This window comes from Falco naumanni, chromosome 2 (genome assembly GCF_017639655.2).
Source record: "Falco naumanni isolate bFalNau1 chromosome 2, bFalNau1.pat, whole genome shotgun sequence".
Taxonomy (NCBI): domain Eukaryota; kingdom Metazoa; phylum Chordata; class Aves; order Falconiformes; family Falconidae; genus Falco; species Falco naumanni.
The window spans coordinates 81,684,205-81,704,453 of NC_054055.1; the positions used below are offsets into that span (position 1 = coordinate 81,684,205).

Genomic DNA, 20,249 nt, shown 5'->3' on the forward strand with positions numbered 1-20,249 from the left:
TCTCATCCTTGTCCCTTCACTTTTGTTTGATAGCTGCCTTTGATAACTTAGACTGGTTGATACATTCTAGCAGTTTATCTGCTTTTCAGTTGTCTTCAGAGCTTTGGACATTTTTTGCATATAGAATCCAGCAGAATCTCTTTCCCCCCCCCCCCTCCCGCCTTCCAAGTTGTCACCTTTCTATTCAGCAGGAAGCAAAAACATTTCTCAAACTAAAACAAGCAAGCAAAATGACACCCCTTATCTTGTATTAAGGTTTCTTTTACATGACAGACATGCTGAAGAGAACCCATATTTTTATAAATGAAATATACAAGCCTTAGATTGGGTTGGAGTATGGTAGGTATCATCTGTGGCTGAAGACTTGTTAGGGATGTGGAATAGCTTTTTTTCATTGGGCAGAACAAAGGGGAGGAATGAAGCTTGAGTCGGAGGGCTGGGCATGCTCAGCTTCCTCAGTGTTCGCGGAATAAGTGTTTTTGCTTCTGGAGCCTCTTGGTATGTGATTAATTTTTTGTCACTAAAAAAAGTCACATTTGGATTTTAGAAGATCTGAATTTGTACTTCAAAGATGGCACTGTTTTCTTGGGGGATTCCATAGAGATCTCATAGAGATCTCTTGTGCCGATCACCAACTCCATTGTGGTTACAAAGAAATCATACACAGAAACCACATCTGGTAGCAAGCATGGGTCATAAAGTGGAGTTTGGACGTATTCTGAAACATTTTTGCTCATGTGTCGTATTATTCATGAAGTTTTCAGTGTCAAGTTGGTAAGAAACAATTTAGAACACTGCCACTGTGTGATTCAGTGCAAATAATCCGTAAGCTTTGCTTGTATGTAAGTGGGTGTTTTTAGTAACCAGTTTTATACACAGAGGCTAGGCAGAGTATGGGAGGTCCTTTTCATGTAAAATGTAATGATATTTAAAAATGTGTATCTTTCCTGCCTCTGCAGGAGTTTTAAAAGAAATTTTGTAAGAAACATAAAGTATCACAAACAGGGATGATATTGAAATCCCCTAAGTACAGGGAGAACAGCTGCTACCTGTGTTAATGGTATCTTCTTCTGCTGTAACAGTGATCTAAATTGAGCTCAACTCTTCCCATCAGGAATTGTGAGTTAAATCTTTCCATTAGTTCCTCTCACCACAGCAAGGTTTTGTGCATGTGTTTAGGGTTTCTCATATCTGCAGTTCCTAGTAAGTGCTGCTGTGGTAGCATAAAGCTTTCTTAGATTGTGAGTCTTGTGTGTCCTGAGGAAAAAGGTGATTTTTTTTTTTGAAGAAATTGCTATTATCATGCAGTGACAAGCAAGCTGGTTGCCAGATGGTCCTCTTTTTACAGTCCTCTGACATTCTTCCTTGAATCCAGACACCCAACTAATGAAGACTGCTAATAATCCGCTGTGTAACTTTCCAAGCAGATGGCAGTGATAGTCATGTCCATCTCTGACTTGGTGACTTCCAGGTTGGATTATCACAGTAGCACAGGCTTGCAATCAAATATGCAAATTTAAAAGCTCACCTAATTTGACATGACATCACACCTGCTAAATAACAGCAATACTCTGAAATGATCATCTCGGTGTTGGTGACTCTCTGGGGGCTGGGGCTGGGAGTTGTAACGAGTAACTAAGGAACCAGATCCTCCTCAGCGCCTGAAATGTTTTTCAAGGTAGTCACAAAAAGTGAGCTACCCATACAGTGTTGTCAGTGGTGGGAGCTTGAGCATTTAGTGAGGATGGGACAAACAGCTGTGCACTGGGGAAATCAAAGACAAAATTTTATTTTCAGAAATTACCACATTTTAAAGCATCTTTTCACCCTTCTTTTTTTCTGTCTTTCAGACAATGTTTTTTAAGGGAGAAAGAATCGCACACCAGAATTGCCTTTAATTTTTTTAATTCTAATTTCACTGCTGAGTATAACCTTTGATACACACATTTTTCAGGATACACACATTTTTCAAGTTTTTTTTTTATTATTAATAAAAGATTGTTTAACTTTGGTGGAAGATGTAGATTGTAATCTTGGCTTTCAGCCATTGTAAATTTGGAGGGAAATTCCATGTGTGTTCAGAGATTTGATAGAGACATTTGTCTGCCAAGCTAGGTTTTTCATTTCCTTCCATAGGGTTGTTTGGAGCTGCTGAGGGGTTTGCTAGTTTCAGCCAAGTGATAGAAGTTTATAATTTAGATGTTTTTAAAACACTATCAGAAGTGAAAGAATGTGTGTTCTTCAAGCCTCCACAAGGAGGCATGCAGTATCTGTCTTATGGATCCTGCCATTTTTCATCTTCAGAAAGCATTTATGAACTTTTTCCTACTGAAAGGGAGTGGTAATAAATGCCCCCCCCCCCCCCCCCCCCCCCCGTGTTGGTTTTCTAGCGATTTGTTGGGGTTCACTTGTGGGGTGTGGGGAGGCGTTGTTACTCTCGGTTGTGTTTCTGTCTGCCCCATTTTGCCCTCATTGGTGCTTACACACAATAAACTGTTTTATGAAATGCTTCTTTGTGGATTGTCGAAGTGTTCAGAAGACTGGCAGCGGTGCTTTTTTCTTCTAGAAGTAGAGGTGAGAGTTTTTACCCTTTGGTTTGTGGCTGTGCTGGAGATGTGTTTCGATGAGTGAGATGCCAGCAGGGGGCACGTGGTGAAGGATGCTCTGTGCAGGTTTTCTCTTACCCAAGCCAAATAGTCCAGCTGCTGTTTGCTGTGTGATGTTGTTATGTTGATATTTTGGATTCATAGAGGGTATCAAACAAATACTGTTTACGACTCGTTTAACAAAAAAAAAAAAAAAAAGGAAATTCAATTCCATCACAATGAATACATTTGTCCTGCTGTTTTGCTAAGACTCATTCCTTCAATGCAGTGACTTCTTATTTATCCCACTGAAAGCATAATGTCATATATACTTACATTAGGCTCTAAAGCCTTCCTGTGATATAATTATCACTAAAGAATTAGGGAAACTGTAGCATAAAATCATGAAAGTACACCGTGGGGGTTGAGGGGGGGGTGGGGGTTTGGGTTTTGCTTTTTTTGTTTTGGGTTTTTAAACAATAATGCTGTTATAGCCAAGGTGACCTAAAAGCAAGGTTTGCAGGGAGGGACTTTTATCAAGCCAAGAAATACTCCTGGAAGGACATACACTGCTTCTTGAAGGGTCTGTGTGTTTGCAAGCTAGTGGTATCTTGTATGTATATGTATGTATGTGTTCTGTCTTTTTTTTTTTCAGTGGGAGCTTAGATAATCATCTTATTGCAAATAATTGAAAGTTGCCTGCATTCCAGGGCTTGAGTCTCTAATTTGAGCTGTTTTTCTTCCTCCTTCCCATGGCTTGAAGTGGCTGAGGGGAAGCTTGCTTGTGGTGTGGGTCAGCCTTAGCTCTCAGAAGAATTAAGGAATTGATGTTTAGTTATCTTTTCCAAGGTGATTTCAGTGGTGGTCAGAATCTCTGCAGAAAGATATAGAGAGGGGAAGAGAAGGAACTAAACTTAGACAACCCCAGAAGTTGAAACAGAAGGTGCAGTGGGGATTGCATTACCCATAGAAAATGATTTGGTGCTGCCTATTTAAAAATAATCACCTTCCATGCATATTTTCAGTATTTTTCAGTACCCTTTGTTGAACTGCTGAGTATCATGCTACGTGAATAACTACCTCCAGGCTTAGCTGAAATAATGGTGAAAGTTCTGCATCAAGCGTATTGCATTCATTCCTTGCTGATGATCTATATGGGCTGTTTCTCCATCATGTAGAACTGAAAGGAGCTCAGTGGAAAGCATTAACCAGTTAAACTGGCCTCGCTGTGAACTTAGGTAAACTACAAGATGGGCAAACTAACTTGTTTTTGTCTCTTAGCAGTGTCACTGTCAAACATGAAAAAATGAAATGGCTTTTACAAGCCAGTTCTTTTGCAAGAGTAACGTAGAAGGACCTCTTAAGAATTTCTTTAATGTAGCAGATAATCAGCCTATGGTGTGGGCCACCAAGGTGCTACGAGTGCGAGAAGTGGAGATTCCTCCTTCTTAAATATGTGAGTTGTTATTGTGCTCCTTAGTTTTCAAAGCTATCCCTCTTGTTCACGATGAAACTCTGAAAAACAGACAAGTATGTGCTGCTCATGTTCTGCATGCTGGGTGAACTTTAAGACTGTCACTTGCTGTGTTGCCACCCAGGCAAGAAAGGAGAAATCAAGGTCTGCTAGTCATTCAAAGCTTCACTTGCAGTCTCCCAGGAAATCGGAATGGTGGTCATGTGTTACTACTGGGAATGGCGTTAACTGCGGCTCTGGGAAAATATAATGAACAGAGACAATTAAACATCCTAAGTGCTGCTGCAAATATGAGTCATAAAAAAGTAGGGTTGTAAGCAACACGTAGAGGTCATCTAGTCTTCTTCCCCCATCCTTCATTCCTCGTACCTTCATCTGCTCATGTGCTTACTGTGATTCGTGCCAGTCTGCACAGGCAGGGAGAATCACTTCTGAGGGTGAAAGAGGCAGACAGCTGAGGAAGTTGGGCATTCCTTGTGGGCATCAGCCAGCACGGTGTCTGCTCTTTAAACTTATGACTGGGCTGTCCCTTCTGCATCAGTGAAGCTCTGTTCTAGCCCTGCATACCCGCATAGAAGTATTTAATTATTCATTTGCTTGCCCAAGAAATGCAGCTGTATAGTCACACAGCTTGCACTTGTGGCTGGAGGTGCTCATGTTGTTCATGTGCCTCAACGCCTTTTGAAAAGTGGAGGGCTGCCTAAGTGGCTATTAGATTTTAGAAATCACACAGTCCTTGAGATGAGGGCAGGCAGTTCAGACTTCTGGAACCCAGACCTGTGCAGATGCCACCTTTTGGACTTTGATTGCACGGGGAGCCCGGCTAACTGTAGGAACAACTGGAATACAAATAAAGAACTCTTATAGACAAAGTGATTGTTCTCATCAGGGTGGGCTTTGGATTTTTTTTTAGGTTTTTATTTTTTATCAACTTTTGTTTTGAAAAAAAATACATGGAATTTGAGACAAATATTTGGAGGGCAGGACACAAGACAATCCCAGCATGCACAATTCTTACATTCGAATCTTTCTGTGAAGTGGGATCCCAGCTGTTCTGCTAAGCTGCTCTGTACCCAGAGTAGTGTTAAGTACCAAATGAACTTCACTGCAGCAGCAGCACAGGCTGTGCACAAGATTTTGTCTCTTCCCCACCATGGGGAAAAGGCCCTTTATGAAGAAAAATAAAGGTAACTATCTCCTTTACCTCAATGGATACCATTTTAAGCTCTATTTTATTCTGTTCCCATCCTTGCAAAAACAATCCTGTCTTTCCTTTGGAAAGAGGGTGGAACTGTTCCCAATCAAAATGACTTTATGTGTGTCTTTATGAGTCACTTCCCCCTGCTTGAGGGCTCAGCCAGAAGGAGTGTGTTGCAGTCACTGCTGTTCACCAGCCTGGAAGATACAATGTGGACACAGTTCTCCAGAGGCTTCTCAGTTCTTTAACAGGGTGGCTGCAGCAGCTCTGGCTAGAAACAAAAGTTCCGTACTTCCATATGTTTGGTATACAGGATCCTTTCAGTCTTAGTTTTACACAGGGCATCTGTGCTACGTCTATCAAACATTTTCAGAACTAAACACGTTTAATTTACATAGGTATCAGTTACAATCATTCTGACCTGGTTTTAATTCTTTTTCCTCCAAAGGTGCTGTTTTTAAAGAAGTAACATTGTCACAGTAACAATTAGCTATCATGCAGTTCTAGCTTAAGAATCCACCTTTTGTGTGATGATCACATTTACCTTGTTGTGTTTCATGACAAAAAGAGAAAACACTGAATTGAGCCTTCTGAAGCCTCTGGCTTACTTAGAAGTGTATTTTGTAATAATACATCACTTCCTTCCTCTATGTTGATGTTTTATGAATTTCCATCATCTTTCTCAGTCAGCTTCACACTTCCGCTGAAAAAATACTACATTTCTAGTGGAAAAGAAGTTGTTACTGATAGCTGATGACACTTAAGAGTAAAAACAGAAGCTGAAGTTCTGCAGGCTCAAGTTTCACAAGGTTTCCATCCTTGCATTTCACAAAATGCACACGTCTTCCTACTTCCAGTTTTCATCTGACAGAGAAGGTAATTGCCCCTTCTTCACCTCCTGTCCTTCACCTGTTGAAGGACAGCAGGTGAGATCTTAGGCAAAAGATCTCACTAGGGTCAATTAAATTATGACCTTGAAGTTTTGTGAGTCTTTCATCCTGTTGTTAAAGCAAAACCACAAAATCCAAAATGAAATATTCGTGCTGGCAGCACTAAAACGGCTCCAAGAAAGAAATGGAAAAAAACAGACTTGCCACCTCTGGGTTTTGCTGCCTTTGGTGTTGTGGAACACCAAAATGCAAGACATAAACACCTAGAGCTAGGTCTGTTTTCATCTGTCAGTGTTTCTTCCACGTGGCTCTGGAACAGTTGTCATGCTTAACCCTACAGAGCTGTTCCGCCCAGTGAGGTCCTCTGGCGAGGAGAACTTCCCAAAGAGGAGGTTGGTTTCCCCAGTTAAAAGTGCCAACCCCCTAGTGTGACCAGGAGGTAGAAAGAGAGGGGAAGCACAGCCAGACATGGCGCATCAGCAGAACTTCTGGAGGAAATCTGACTGTGTCCTGAAAAATTAAAAAAGAGAAAGTCGGCATGTAACTGGTGGCTTGATAAGAAGTGTATCTGAAGTTTGTGTTATTTATTTTACATGAAAGCATTGATGGAAGATAGTTTTAAAAATAATATGGATGTTGGTTCATTTTCAAAATTCTCTTTGTATGTGTATCATCTGGAAAAAAACAGTCTTAAAGTACTGTGACATCATTTTTTTCTCCTTCATAGAAAAGGCGCAGACAGCAACAATGAATACAGCTTCCCTTTCTGAATGACTGAGAATACTTGTTTGCAATCCTGATAGAACAACAGCAACTAAAAGAGTATAAAATACACTGCAATTCTACCTACTCAGGGCCTGAGGTAGGCATTGTGATTAAGAATTCATAAATAATAGTACTAATTATTAAAAAGTCTAGGCCACAGACACTTCGGTGGTAGCAGCACCACGTACCACTATTGGTACCTAAGCTCCAGTGTGGACACAGGGCACGGATGCTACTTCGACCTGTGCTAGCGGTAGTACACATAAATAAAAAAAGATGTTGAACCCCTGACTTAATCAGTAGAGAATTTTTTCTGTAAGTGTTTACATTCAAGGCCTTCTCTGGGAAGATAAGGCTGCAGATTGTTTTCTATACCAATTCTTAGGCTGTTTGTATTGCTGTGGTATCAGCTTGCAGTATGTTGCTGCAGTTAAGGTATTGCTAGTAGGGGTGCTTCCTCCCCCTCTTCCTGGAAGGAGTATGCGGTATTAATGTGTAAAGAGCAAATAAACATTGGGTAGTCCTCAGTAATGCTTTGAAATAAGTGTAGGATTATAGTCTCCTGGCCTCTTGTGACCTCTTCCAGGCCTAGACACTTTCATTTTTTTCCCAGAAACAAATTAAAACAAGTTTTGATTGACCCAGAAGGAGTGTCACAAAAAACCCAGAGTGACAGGAAAATTAGGCTTTTAAAAATAATTAGGAAAAATAATTAATCCAGCATATTGAGCAAATAAACAGAAATGAAGCAGAAGTGAAACGGATCAAAACTGTTCCTGTTTTTATATAAAAATAATAAATGTCAGCTGATCCGGTTATGATGACTGCAAAGTGTGAGAACTATTTCTGCATACAGTGTCTTTGTTCACAGCAGGTCATTTAACTTTTCTAAGTCTGTTCCAAACTAACAACTAATACACAACAGATTAACTTTCTCCCTTTCTTAAGAAATTGCTGAGAATAAAAAAAATGGGTGCTGTGGTGATGATTTTCTTTAAGAGAAGTTGACAACAGAAAATATTTTTTCCTTTTTGCAGACAATTATGTTTCAAAAGTTAGGCTTTTGTTCTTTATCCCCCAGCCCCTCAAAATCCAGCAGCACAAGAACCTTCAGGTGTCTGAAGTGTGTGATTCGGTTTGTTCTCCTATAGCAAAGCTGAAACACTTCCCCTATGTCCCAGTTACTGTTGTGTTCTGTTTACTTTTATAATGTTAGAATGTGGTGCTGTGTCAACGAAGGCGTGTGATACCATCTTGAATTTAACTGCATGGTTTTTAAACACCTTTAAGCCAGCTAGAGGAGCTATCTTAGGTCTAAAAAGGATATTTCCTTTAATTTTTCAAGTTGTTTATTGCTCATGATGTACAGAACTTATCTTTTCTGTGTGGTCATGAGATAAAACACTGGAACATTTATCTTAATTTCTACTTGAGTTTATTGCTTCTTAATCTGGCTGTAACGATGCACTGTGGCTATATTTACTAAGTTAACGGTAATATAATGATTATGTAATGGATTATATCTTTCAGCTACACTGAGTAAAATACAAATTGTAGCTATTGTTTTTTATATGACAAAATGTTACAGGTTTGATACCGGTTTGAGATTTTATAGAGCTAATAAGAATAATTTGGCTTACAAGCAGGATTTTTATGGGAAGATCTACTGATGGTGGCATGTTGGAGCTAGAGAGCCCTTCTGTATTGCATTCACTCCAGAAGTGTTTACAAATGACCCTAATGCAGTTACTTCTCTGTAATGGTTAAACCTAGACATTAGCATCTGCACTGTATTTCAGAACTACCTTTGGATGACACCTACTGTAAGTTTCCCAGAAGAGCTCAGGGGGAGTCATGAATCATGTATTTTTAGGATATTTATTACCTTATTTACCCAAAAGGACCCCCTAAATCTCTTGATCTGGTAGTTCATTCATACTGAGGTAATTTACAGAGGCTGTAACTCCCAGAACTGAATGGCTTCCACGTCACTTTGTTTTCACTGGTTTTTATGTTGCCCATAATGGTGACTTGCTTTATGGACTGGAGACTGCTGGCACTTCAGTATTCTTTCTGCAGTCTAGGTCTGTCTTATTGGTGGATATATTTCTCCCTGTCTGGGACAGCTACGTTTAGCTAGACTTAGTAAGACAGAACAAGCACCATAACTCTGTTGGCTTTCTCTATTCAGCGCATTTTACCAGTCTTGCAAATTCAAATTAAAGCACTGGATAATCACTTAGACACTTAGCAGGTTAAGTTGCCTTACCAGAAGGGGAAGGTACCTCCTCAATGCTAGATGGAGCTGGAAAAAAACACAAAGTTATTTGTTTGAGCCTAGAACAGAAAAAGTGTACTGATAATTGATCTAAGGATTAGTGGGGTTTTTTTCTGAGAAAGAACACATTTATCAAACAAATCACAGAATTAAATCAAAGACGCCGCACTGCTCCCAAAAATTGAATGATGAAAAAAATAATCCTGCATTTTCAAAACACTTTGTTTTTGAAAACTGCAAAACATTTCACTTTGAAATTTTCTGAACAAAAGTATTTTACTTTAAAAGCATTTCTCTCTTGAGAATTATATGCATAAACCCAAATATATTAAAGGGTTTATATTCCTTGAAAACAAAATTTTCCTATTTTAAACAGAATTAAATGTGTGTGGTTGACCATAATGCAAATTTCCAGCTGATTTATTCAAGCAAGACACCTTAAAAAACTGATTTGTAATCACATGTATTCCCTTTTTTAGATCTGCTTTTTCAGTTGGCAACTGGTCAGACCCAATGCCCCATCATTCTGCTGGCCATGCTTGTAGGTAGTTCAAACATGTGAGCTCTGCTGTTGGCATTATTCAAGCATGTGTTACGGTCTCACTCATTTTCCTAAGGAAGAAAAATAATTCTTGTTGCATGTGTCCAGCTTTGCCACCAGATCCAGATCTTCCAGCTCCAAGGGAAAAGGTAATTAGCAACTGCCTGTCTTTCATCTGGAAGGTTATATGGTCTGGACTTTGGATCTAATTGCCAGAGATGAAACTGATACTGCTTCACAGACCCAAGTGCAAACAATGAAATATTTTGTTCCTCTGGGACAAGGTGAAACCAGGACAGTACAAACTGATAAAAAATCAAATGGTTAAAAGCTGGGGAGACATCATTATTCATCAAAGTCTCCTGTGAAAGGAGAGGGAAAAGGCAGGTGGCTTGCCTTCAGGAGTCCTACTTCTTCTGTGGACATACTGTGCTGAAGCTTAACAAAGATGCACTATTTATTTTCCTTCTCACTTACTCTTTACTTGTTCCAAAGCAAGGAACAGAGTGAAACTGAGTGAAGATTTGCTTTAAAAATTGAAGTAATCCCAGTCAATGGCCATATATGGCTTGTCAACAAGAAATGTTGCCCTCCCTCTGAACTAAAAAAAATCTTACCTGCTACAATGAGTTTAATTTTAGATTTCTGTGTTTTGCTGGGATGATCCCCAGTTTGTTTGTAGATGCAAGAATATTCAGCTGCGTCCAGTAATTGGACATTGGAGAGCTTTAAGGAAAAGTTGCCATGCTTCACCTGGTCCCCAAAAAGACTGGTTCTGCCACAGTAACGTTTGTCCTGGGACGCCAGTGAATCTTTCCCATTGTGAAAAAAATGTACCACGACAGAGTCTATCTGCCAGTAGAGCATTGAATTGGAAAGGGTCAGCTCTCTGGGAGAGGTGGTGGTGCAAGGCAAAATGACAGTTTCTCCAACAAACGCATGGCACGTGGTGTCTGGTTGACCTGGAATAAAAAACAGAAAGCTTTCTCAGCGTGCAGCAGAGCTAGGGACACCAGGTTTCCTGTAGCTTGGCTTCATCACATTATTATTGCCTCTCTTTACCCTGCTGCTTCTGCCCACCCTGCTCCCAGCCAGGCAGGAGGCAGCGTGCGCTACGCTGAGGGCCACAGTTATTCTCCCAGTAGCCCAGAAAGTCTGTCATTCCCACTTCAGGTAAACGATTCTTCCAAGGCCTTGAGGAGACAGTTTTGCACGGGTGACCTGGACATCAGGCAGAGATGTTACCAACCTTACCGATCAATTCCAGCACACACAAGAACTGGGGTGAGGGTAGCCTGCTGGGGAACAAACAGGCGGAGAGGCAGGGCAGGAAGCCAGATCCATCTCGCATGCTGTTTGTTTAATGACTTTGATACTAATTATTTTTATAAATTCTTCCAAGTTAGTTGAAAGTATACTAGAACTTGCACAAAAGGGGGAGTCTGCCACTGTCATGTAGGACAACTCTTACTAGATTGTGGTGTTGTGTTTTCTAGGGGAAGACTGGGTTCTGGAAGAAGGTTTCTATATATTTACAAAGCATAGACAACTAGGTATTTTCAGCACAGAATGTGGGCTTAACACTTCAACCAAACCTGTTTTATAAAATGATTTTATAAATTAAAATGCAGATTAATTGATTTGGATGGAAAACTCGTCCCCAGCAGGGAGCGTAACAAAAGCCGCATGAGTCTGCAATTGAGGCAAGAAGAAAAGCTAAAATTCACTGTGAAACAACTCAATCTGTTTTCATGGCCAAAGTTCTGTGAAGCATAAGGGGTAAGTAATCAGGCTGAATATAGAAATAAATGTTGTTGGTCACAATGTGGTCATTCCTGTGTTCTAGGTCTGCACCAGCTCTGTGCATATATTGAACTAAAGACCAAAGAGAATCCCCAGTTCCCCCTTGAAGTCACTGACATCAGCCAGGGCTCAGCTTGTTACACGCTTGGGCCTCTGTTTCCATATTAATCAGTGTCCGGTTTGAGGCTTGTTTGGTGTCACACCGTGCCTATCCAGACAGACATAAAAGCAGAAGGAAGAGTAATTGAGAAAGCTAAATCGCAGAGCCAAGTAAACGTCTTTGATTATAACTCAACATCTGCTTTCCTTTGGTTTTCAGCTGAAAATCCCAGTCCACTTTTGCCCAACAATGTAAATTCTTAGCTGAAAAAAAACACATATCCCCAGTGCTATTTCTGGTTGTTGGTGGAAGGAAAGTCTCCTCACTGCGTGGAGAGCTCAACCATTTTCAGAAGGTATCTGCTGCTGACCAGGTTTTGCTTCTCAGAGGGAACGTGAATTACAACAGTATGCAAGCAAGAGTCTCTATTTATAATAAAGCTGAGTCTCCGCTGTACTGTGCCCTTACTGGCACAGCATGTACGACCCTGTGCTCCCCAAGGAGACCGCCTCAGCCCTGCAGTTAGTGGCACACCCAGGCAAGGCCATTAGCTGTACCCAGCACACCTGGATGGCCACTGTCACCTGAGGAAGGGCAGGGAGGGGGGCAGGAGCCTGAGGCCCATCCCCAAGCTGTGTGGGCCTGGGGAGCCGAGCAAGGCTGTGCTCAGCAGGGTCTCCCTGAGGCAAGGCTGAAAGCTGACTAGTTATGGTTGGCCACGGTTAACTACCCATGCTGGGGAGATGAGTGTGCCTGAGGCGGCTGTAGGTGTTCTGTAAGCCCTGGAAGAAGTGAGCCTCCAGAAGAGCTTTCTGGTGGGAAGACTCCTGTCCACAGGGTGCCGTTAGGAGAGAGCTTGCAACGTATGGGGCTGTGCATGGACGAAGAAAAGATGATCCTGAAATCAACAAAACTTGTGGCTCTATTCAGAAAAATAGGCAATAAGTATTTGCTTAGTGAGCAAAAGAGGGAGAGTGTTGGTCCTATCTGCTGATTGCAGTCACTTCTAAATTTGACACTGGTTTTAGAAGTGCACCTGTTTGGTTTTGGGCTCTTTATTCTTTTCCTGAAGAGACAGTGGTGCCCAGCATATCTGAGCTTAGCATAACTATTCCTTTCCTGCCTGATACAGTGTACAAAGCTTGTAACACTTGTGATGACCCTATGAAGACCCACAGGGTCCAACACACCCTGCCCTACATTGCTTTCAGCTGGTAAAGCCAGGTCAGCAGGAGGCAATAAAGGAGGCACTGCTGACGTTGCCTGGGACAAGAAAAAGTAACTGAAATGAGTTGTTTAACAGACCCTACAGCTGTATGAGGTCTTTTGTAGATGAGAAGAACAGAATTCTAGGCACAAGTCAAAGCAGCACCCTGATGGAAGCTAGTCTTGAGAAGCATAAAGTCATGCTAAAGACTGCTGATGCTGTGCTAAGCTTTTCACTAAGGCTCTTGATGCTCCAGGAGGTGTGGAAATCAAGAGCAGCCTGGCCAGAAGACTGAAGCAGCTGCACAGCGAGTGATGAGGATGGTGGCAGCCGCTGCTGGGGTGTGTGAAGCAGGGTGAGTAGTGCTTACTTGATCTACCTAGTAAGTGTTGTGTGTGGAGGATGCTGTTCTCAATTTTGGAAAAAATGCACGTTGGCACACAGCTTTCAGTTGCAATTATAGGATTGAAATGTAAAGTGAGATGAGTTTATTTTGTGGAATTTTTTTTTGGTGTGTTTTAAATATTGCCCAAATGTTTAAGACTATTGAGGTGAAGTTGAGTGTGCTAATTTAACCAGTCTGTAAGATTCCTGTAATGAGAAAACACTGCTACTTCAGTATCCAAAGCATGGTGCAGGGAAGCTCATAATTACTGGGCTTTTGGTTTCCCCTTCCTTTCCTCCCCTTGAAGAGGATCTAGGGTAATCATTTTTGTTTATTGATTATATATTGCTTGTACAAGAGGAATCTGGGATGCCAGTAGGTGATCTAGAGTTTATGCCTTGTGGAAAAGTGCCTGGATGTGGAAAGCTCTTGAGTGCATCTCTCAAGTTTGCTCTGGTGATACTAGTACAGTTCTGACAGAGACAAAGTAGTTTATTAGTGGAAGTGATGGGTTAAGCAGAAAAGTGTTTCAGTGTTAGAAACAAGGCAACAGAGAATTTCTTGTTTTTCTGAGTACTTATGAGCCCAAACTGAAATGGGCTACCCTGACAAGGTAGTGTTGTGTGGTTCCTTACAGGCTCATGTCTTGCCTACACCCAAAAGTATTCTGGGGAGGGTAGGGGGTTGTTTGCAATGCCAGTTGCTTGCTCAGAAACACTGAACTTGAATGCCCTTATTTTAGGGGGTGGATGGAGGGGGAAGAGTCAAAGGGTAGTCACTGAAATGTCTTTGCATGCTTGCAAGTGCACTCAGCTGCTGAAAGAGCACACCTTAAGTGGCAATAGACTTTTCACACTGCTATGTGGAGATGTGTGAAAATTTTCCCTAAAAATGTCAGTTGTGCTTCCAGAAGTGAGAGAGAGACTAGTTCCAGATGAAGTGTAACCTCCTGAACCACCAAAGCACCTTGTAAATGCACAACACTTCTGGGCAAAAAAAAGAGGAGTCTTGACCACAGACAGAAGTCTTAATATTGCCCAAATTGAGCCTCAGATAAGGAAATTACAGGGACTTGCCCCTGCAGCTTGTATAAAACTCCCTTACTGGCATATACTAGTGTATCTCTTTCATAGGGAAGATCGTATCTAATCTATATAATGTCAGAAATCCAACTGCTAGAACATGGCAGAGCATGTGCAAAGATTCAGGGGGAGAAACTGCTGCTGGGCTCCAGTCCTTTCACTTACCTGGTTATGCCTGTAGCAAGCCCAGCTACTTAATGAGTTTAAATACAAAAACAGATGCAAGGCAGTTGGAGGTTGTAAAGGATGAGATTCCAAGTAACCCTTAATATTAAGGAAATGTTAGGGTATTTTTAAGGATGGGGGGAGGATAAACTTCACATATGTGGTCCTGAAACACCTTAACCTTGAAACTACTTTCTTTCAGATACAGAGGTTTATCTGAAGGTTATTACCTGTACTTGCAAACCTTGGACTGTGATGAAATATATTCAAAGCAAAGCATGTGTTTGTTTTGTTTTGCTCCAAGATTCTCAGTTTTCAGTTTGTGTATTCACATATAAATACTTCCACAAACTCCAAGATGTGTGTCACAGTATATTTACCTCTGGGTAAAGATGCAAGCAGTAAGCAGGCAACCATCCAGAGACCAGTCTCCCTAATAAAGTGAGAGAGAGAGAAATGGCAAATGCTTTGTTAGAATGCTAGAGCGGAGATCAAAGACCTTTTCTCTGGCGTAACTTATGCCCTGTTTCACAGCTTCGTCTATCAAGGGAGTTTGGATACAAAGCTGGATGGGTTAGAAACTCTGTCTTGTTTTGTCATCTAGTTTTGGTGTGGATTGTATCTCCTGCCTGTAGATCTGAGGTTTCTCAAAGGTTGTAATGGGATGGGGCTTTCAGCTGCAAACACCAGACCCATACTTCCCACTTGCATTCTCATGTGAGCAAAGTTAATTGTGTATGCCTAGTCATAGTTTGCTTTTGAGATTATTTTCTATTGATAATTAAATTAAATTCCCTCTGCCCTCAAACTTCAGTTCTTCGCAGCACAAGAAAAGTGTAGCTCACCGTTTCATTTTTGTGCTTTCCTGGCCCTTAGGAATCCCTCCCCGTTGCGAGCTTCACCAGGCGCTCCAGCTGCTACTTCTGTCTCTGCAAAAGAGTGAAAAGCTCTTAATTTTTGTTGCCGCAAGCATTTGTCCAGAAAAGGATAGGTTATTTACTAGCATTTTGTTTGCTGTGGTTCAGTCTGTTTTTTTTCACTCTATGTACACAATAGTGTATTATTATATACACTCTGTGTATACAGTATACAACAGAGTGTATTTAAACTCTGAATACACTCCTACAATATGCAGAGTGTATTTATTTTCACATGTAACATGGATGTGAATCACAAGCTGTGCTCTGACTAGCCTTGAACTTTCAGCCTAGTGAAGGGATTCTTGTTCTACAGCCAGCTGAGATCAAAGAAGGCAGTGAAACCTCATGGTTTTATCTATTTATCAAACATGTTTATGGTTCATGTGTTTATCAAAGGGTGTAGACACCACTCCTCAGAGTACCAAACCCCACCCAAGCTGCATATCTACCAACAAAATGCAAACATGGCTAATAAGCCTATATGGAAAATGCTGCTTAAAAGAGCTTCTTCTCTAAGAAGGCTGTTAAATCAGGTACTTTCTCAAAGAAGGTAAAAAAACCCAAAACAACCACTCCAGAGTTGGGGTCAGGGGGAAGAACGTGGGTTTTGGGCTTCTTCTCCTGGTCGTCACAGCACCTCGTAGCTTAAGGAGTACAAACATGTGAGTGATTATTCCTCCCTAGTGCGCTCCAGAGATAATGCTGATGGTGGACGTAGCGGTTTAGCCAAGGTCCTTTTCCTGCTGAGGCAGCTCTGTCCGGGGAAGCTGCTGGTGCTGTTGTCCTGCCTAGTGCTCCTGGTGCAGTGGCAATTCTTGGGGTGAGCGAGACCAGAGAGCTGCATCGCTGTTTCTCCCTCTCTCCCCATGGCCAAGCCCTGGTTATGCTTCACTTACCAGCCCCTTCATGATCCTTAGTGCAAGTCATCTGCTGTCTTTGGCTTCTTTGGCATTAAAATTGGTGTGTTCTGCGTGTTTGTGGTGAACTTCTCCTGTGGTTGCCTGCCTCCCCATTGTAATGGTTAGTGTTTCAAGCAAGGGTATAAATTGATGCAAAGTGAGCTTATTCCGTATGTGTTTCCTTCCTGCCTGCCTTTTTCAAAGTGAACTGAGGTGCTTATGGTCACTTTTATTTGCCTGACTAGTTCTTCATGGTGGCCCGTGGAGTTTATCCTCCGTTTCAACTTTGTACAGATGTTCCACTCCACATAATGCTGCTCTGCAAAATTACCATGAGCAAACTTCTCTTGAGCTCTGGTTGGATAGTGGGGCAAGAGTGGGGTGGACTGGGGGGGACTAGAGCTCCACAACAACTTACTATTAGGCAGTAGCAAAGTCTCTCACCAGGCTGAAGGAGGAAAGCCTAGCAGGTGGTGCTCTGTAGTGGTACTGTGGCCGTGCCTGCTCTCCCCGTAGGTAACGGGATCCTTATGATATCTCCCTACGTGGAAAGAACTAAAAATTTGGTAGGTGTGGCCAGCTAACAGGTCTGTGTAAAGGTGCAATAGCGGCAGACAGGAACAACCTGAAGGTCAGAGCCCCTAGGGGTGATGTCATCCTTCTGAAGAGTCAGTTGTTCTCTAACAGTTTTGATTCTGACTCAAGACCCACATGAAAGGGGTTGTTCCAGCCCAGCCAGCTTGTTTGTGCCTCTGACTGGTAACTCCCACAGAGTCCCTGTGGGGTTTCTGGTTCTCACAAACACCTGTACAAAAGTCTTGGACTTGGGAGGAAGTGGGATCAGAGCTGAAATACCAAATCGCACGTCAATGTTGAGCTCTCCTGCCAGTGATGTGCTTTGTTGCTTCCCTACTGAATGTTAAGCTTGTGCATAAAGAAGGAGCAAGGCAGGTCTGTTTTAGGAGATGTTATCTAACTGCAGGAATGCCTCAGACTAGTCCAGCTGGAGCACCTGACCCTTAGTTTAGCTTAATCCAGTGCTGTTTAGTTGAAATAACATTTCTTTCTGGATTGACCTGACTCTGCTTGAAACAGAGACGTTTACACTGAGCCTCCAGAAAGATTGTTCTTGGTATGCTAAAGGGGACATCTGTTCCCATCCGTGCAGTTCAGCAGGTGTAAGATATTTCAATCACCACGTGGATCAGCATTTAAAATAATTCATTTCTCTGTGATATTTCCCTCCGTATTTTTTTTAATAATTATTTTTAAGTGCTGGTTTCAATGAAATGGAACTGTAGGAAAGTAACCATTTTTTTTCTTTGTAACTTTTTAAAAGTTGATCCATTTACTGTTCATTTTAAACTAACAAAGGAATTATTTAGGAATTATTTTTCAGAGGTTAAAACAATTGAGTAATGTTGTGCAATGAAGAATCACTTCCTGAAGAATTAAAATACAACTTTTTAACACATTAACATACCTGGAATAACTAAGGCATGTGATGTAATTAAAGCATATGGTTAAATTGCGAAACACTGAACTACTTGGCAATGTCTTGTCACATGTGCAAGGCCATTAACTGAACACACTGGCTCAGCCTGCAATAAAATTAAATTAATCAAGTAGGCAAGTAACCAAACGTTCCTGCTGCCTGTAGAGTAGCAGGACTTCATGTTCCAAAGTAAATTGATTCAAATTGTTGCTTTCCAGTGCAGGAAGGGTAGGGGTGGGAAAGGGTCTACATGCTACCGTTGAAGGCTTTATGCTTTTGGAGCACTAAAACTCTCCCTCTAAAATAAAGAAAGAAAATGGTATTTTCCATGAGTGCTCTGTTAACCCTGGAAATAGCATTGCTGCACTACATTAAGGACATTCTTTTGTGAATAGCTCTGCTGGTCAGGATAGTTGGAGTGGCAGGAGGAGAAAATGCTGTGGGTAGAGGTGCTGTGCAAGAACATGTTCTGTGCAGATGGGGTTTATTTTGTTGGTTGGTTTGTCTGGGTTTTTTCTGTTGCCATAAACCTTGCTCTGAATTCTGTGGGCAGCAGTTAGATCATCAGGGTTGGTGCAGCTGGAGCGTGACTCACCTGTGATCATACAGTGGGCAGCAGTTCTGGTGGCTGGGTGGCTGGGTTACGGTACCAGGAGAACCAGCTGGTTTCAGTGATCAGTCCAGCAGTGCCTTGTAGCCACAGTGCACCTGTATGCTTTCACCGCAAGGAACGGTCTGTTTGGGATCTAGGCCAGAAAGGACCCTGGAACTGGAAATCTAGAGGAGTGTGAGAGGCTGTTATGGGACAGTGGTCTGAAGCAGGGTGGTGGCCAGGGCGAGGAAGGAGATGCTGAGCTGGAACCCTTTTGACACGGAGGAGGAACCTACCTCCGTGTGGTGTCTAAGTGTAACACCGATTTAAAAATTGTTGTGAACTACATGGACATGACCATTTGGATGTTATATTGAAGGGACTGATTTGCTTGTTAGCTCTTCCACTTCATTTGCCAGCCTCCAATACTGGCCGAGTATCATAGGTAATGCAGCTGGGCACTGAGTGAATGAATGGTGATACAAGTTGGAGTAGGCACCACTGGCTGTTAAGGACTATGGTAATTCAGAAAGGATTAGCCAAAACCACCTAGCAGATAAATGAAGGCCACTGCCAAGAAGGAAACAGCTCATTATGCACCTGGCAAAGCATTGCAGCTTAGTCACTGATAGTTTCAAGTATTCCCCCCCACCCAGCCTCATACGCCTTTGGCTTTTGAGAACAGATTTATGCCAGCTGACCGTTGTTACTGATGCTTGTAGGAGGACAGAGGGACCTTTCTCCCCAACTCTGTGAAATCCTGAAAGCACCCTGAGCAGAGAAGTGTTGCCTTACTGTTCCTTATCCACGTCAAGGCAATTTTCTGTCACTTCTTTAAATGCTCTCTGCTCTTGTAACCATGCGGTTCTTTTACCTTTAGGTAAGAGCTAATAGCTAGTAGAAAGCTAATGAGTGATCTTGCAAGCGGAAATTACGGTCTGGCTTCTTAGAGAAAGTTCTTATGATGCAACAGTCTGTACTGAAACTGCATGATTACTTCTGATCTTATCTGACAGCAACCTGTAAACAAAATGAGGCATCATTTAGAGACCTGTCCTGTAATTAGTTCAAGGAAAGATATGTAAGAGGTCTCAGTAAGGGACATGCAATCATGTATCTAAAAATGACGGTGGCTTTCTCTTTTAGGGTTTTAGATTTTGAAATTAATTACCCTAATTTGAAAGCAATTTTCTGGGGATTTGTGAGCAGGCCAGGTTCCTGCAGCTAACCGCTGTGTGATTCACCCTCTCCGCTCAAGGCAGTGGGAAGAAGTGCTCATTGCCTGCTGGGAGACTGTCTGGAGCTTCAGGCTGCAAAATGTGCTGTAGTGGCAGCTGAGTCTTGGATTGGGTCCTTATCCTCAGGTGCACTGTAGCAAACTTCATGCACTTGTGAGGGTGGCTGATCTGGTTTTCACGTTTGTTTGTTTCAGCAAAGTTTACAGCTGTTTAAAGCTCTCCAAACTTGTCCTTATCTGCTGTGGACTGGAGTGTTGTGTACCCTGTCCGTGCTCCCCTTCTTCCCTCGCCGTGCTCCAGTCGCACTGCCGATGCTGTGGAGGTGGTAGCTGGGGTGCTGGTTTGGGGCTTGGCTATGTTACCCCGTGCTGCTGGAATTTCCCACTGCCTGTTTAAGGCTTGTCGTGGGCCACAGTCAGGCTCTGGGGACTGAAAGATTGTTACCAAACGCATACCTAATCTGAAGAGTTGTCCCTTTTCAGGGGTAAAGAATGACTGAGTAATAGTGCATGACTTTCTACCACTGTAAAGCTGTACCCCATACAGAGTATAGCAGCAGGAACATACACACCTTGCCCTGGATTTGAATAGATAGGTTTGGAAAGAGGGAATTTATCCACGTGTATAGAAAT

The 20,249-nt window shown here is 42.1% G+C and overlaps 1 protein-coding gene across 2 annotated transcripts in view; it reads right to left on the reverse strand.

The window, feature by feature from the left end:
- Positions 1-4,963: 4,963 nt before the first annotated feature.
- Positions 4,964-20,249, reverse strand: part of LOC121084078 (myelin-oligodendrocyte glycoprotein-like) — a 33,902-nt gene continuing 18,616 nt past the window's right edge. For both annotated transcript variants that reach the window (XM_040585212.1, XM_040585210.1), the window contains 5 exons: positions 15,319-15,402; positions 14,854-14,906; positions 10,349-10,693; positions 9,182-9,217; positions 4,964-6,657 (listed from right to left, as the gene is read on the reverse strand). In XM_040585212.1, the coding sequence (XP_040441146.1) occupies positions 6,554-6,657; positions 9,182-9,217; positions 10,349-10,693; positions 14,854-14,906; positions 15,319-15,326 (546 nt within the window). In that variant the 5' untranslated portion in view covers positions 15,327-15,402 and the 3' untranslated portion in view covers positions 4,964-6,553. The remainder of the gene's footprint in view (positions 6,658-9,181; positions 9,218-10,348; positions 10,694-14,853; positions 14,907-15,318; positions 15,403-20,249) is intronic.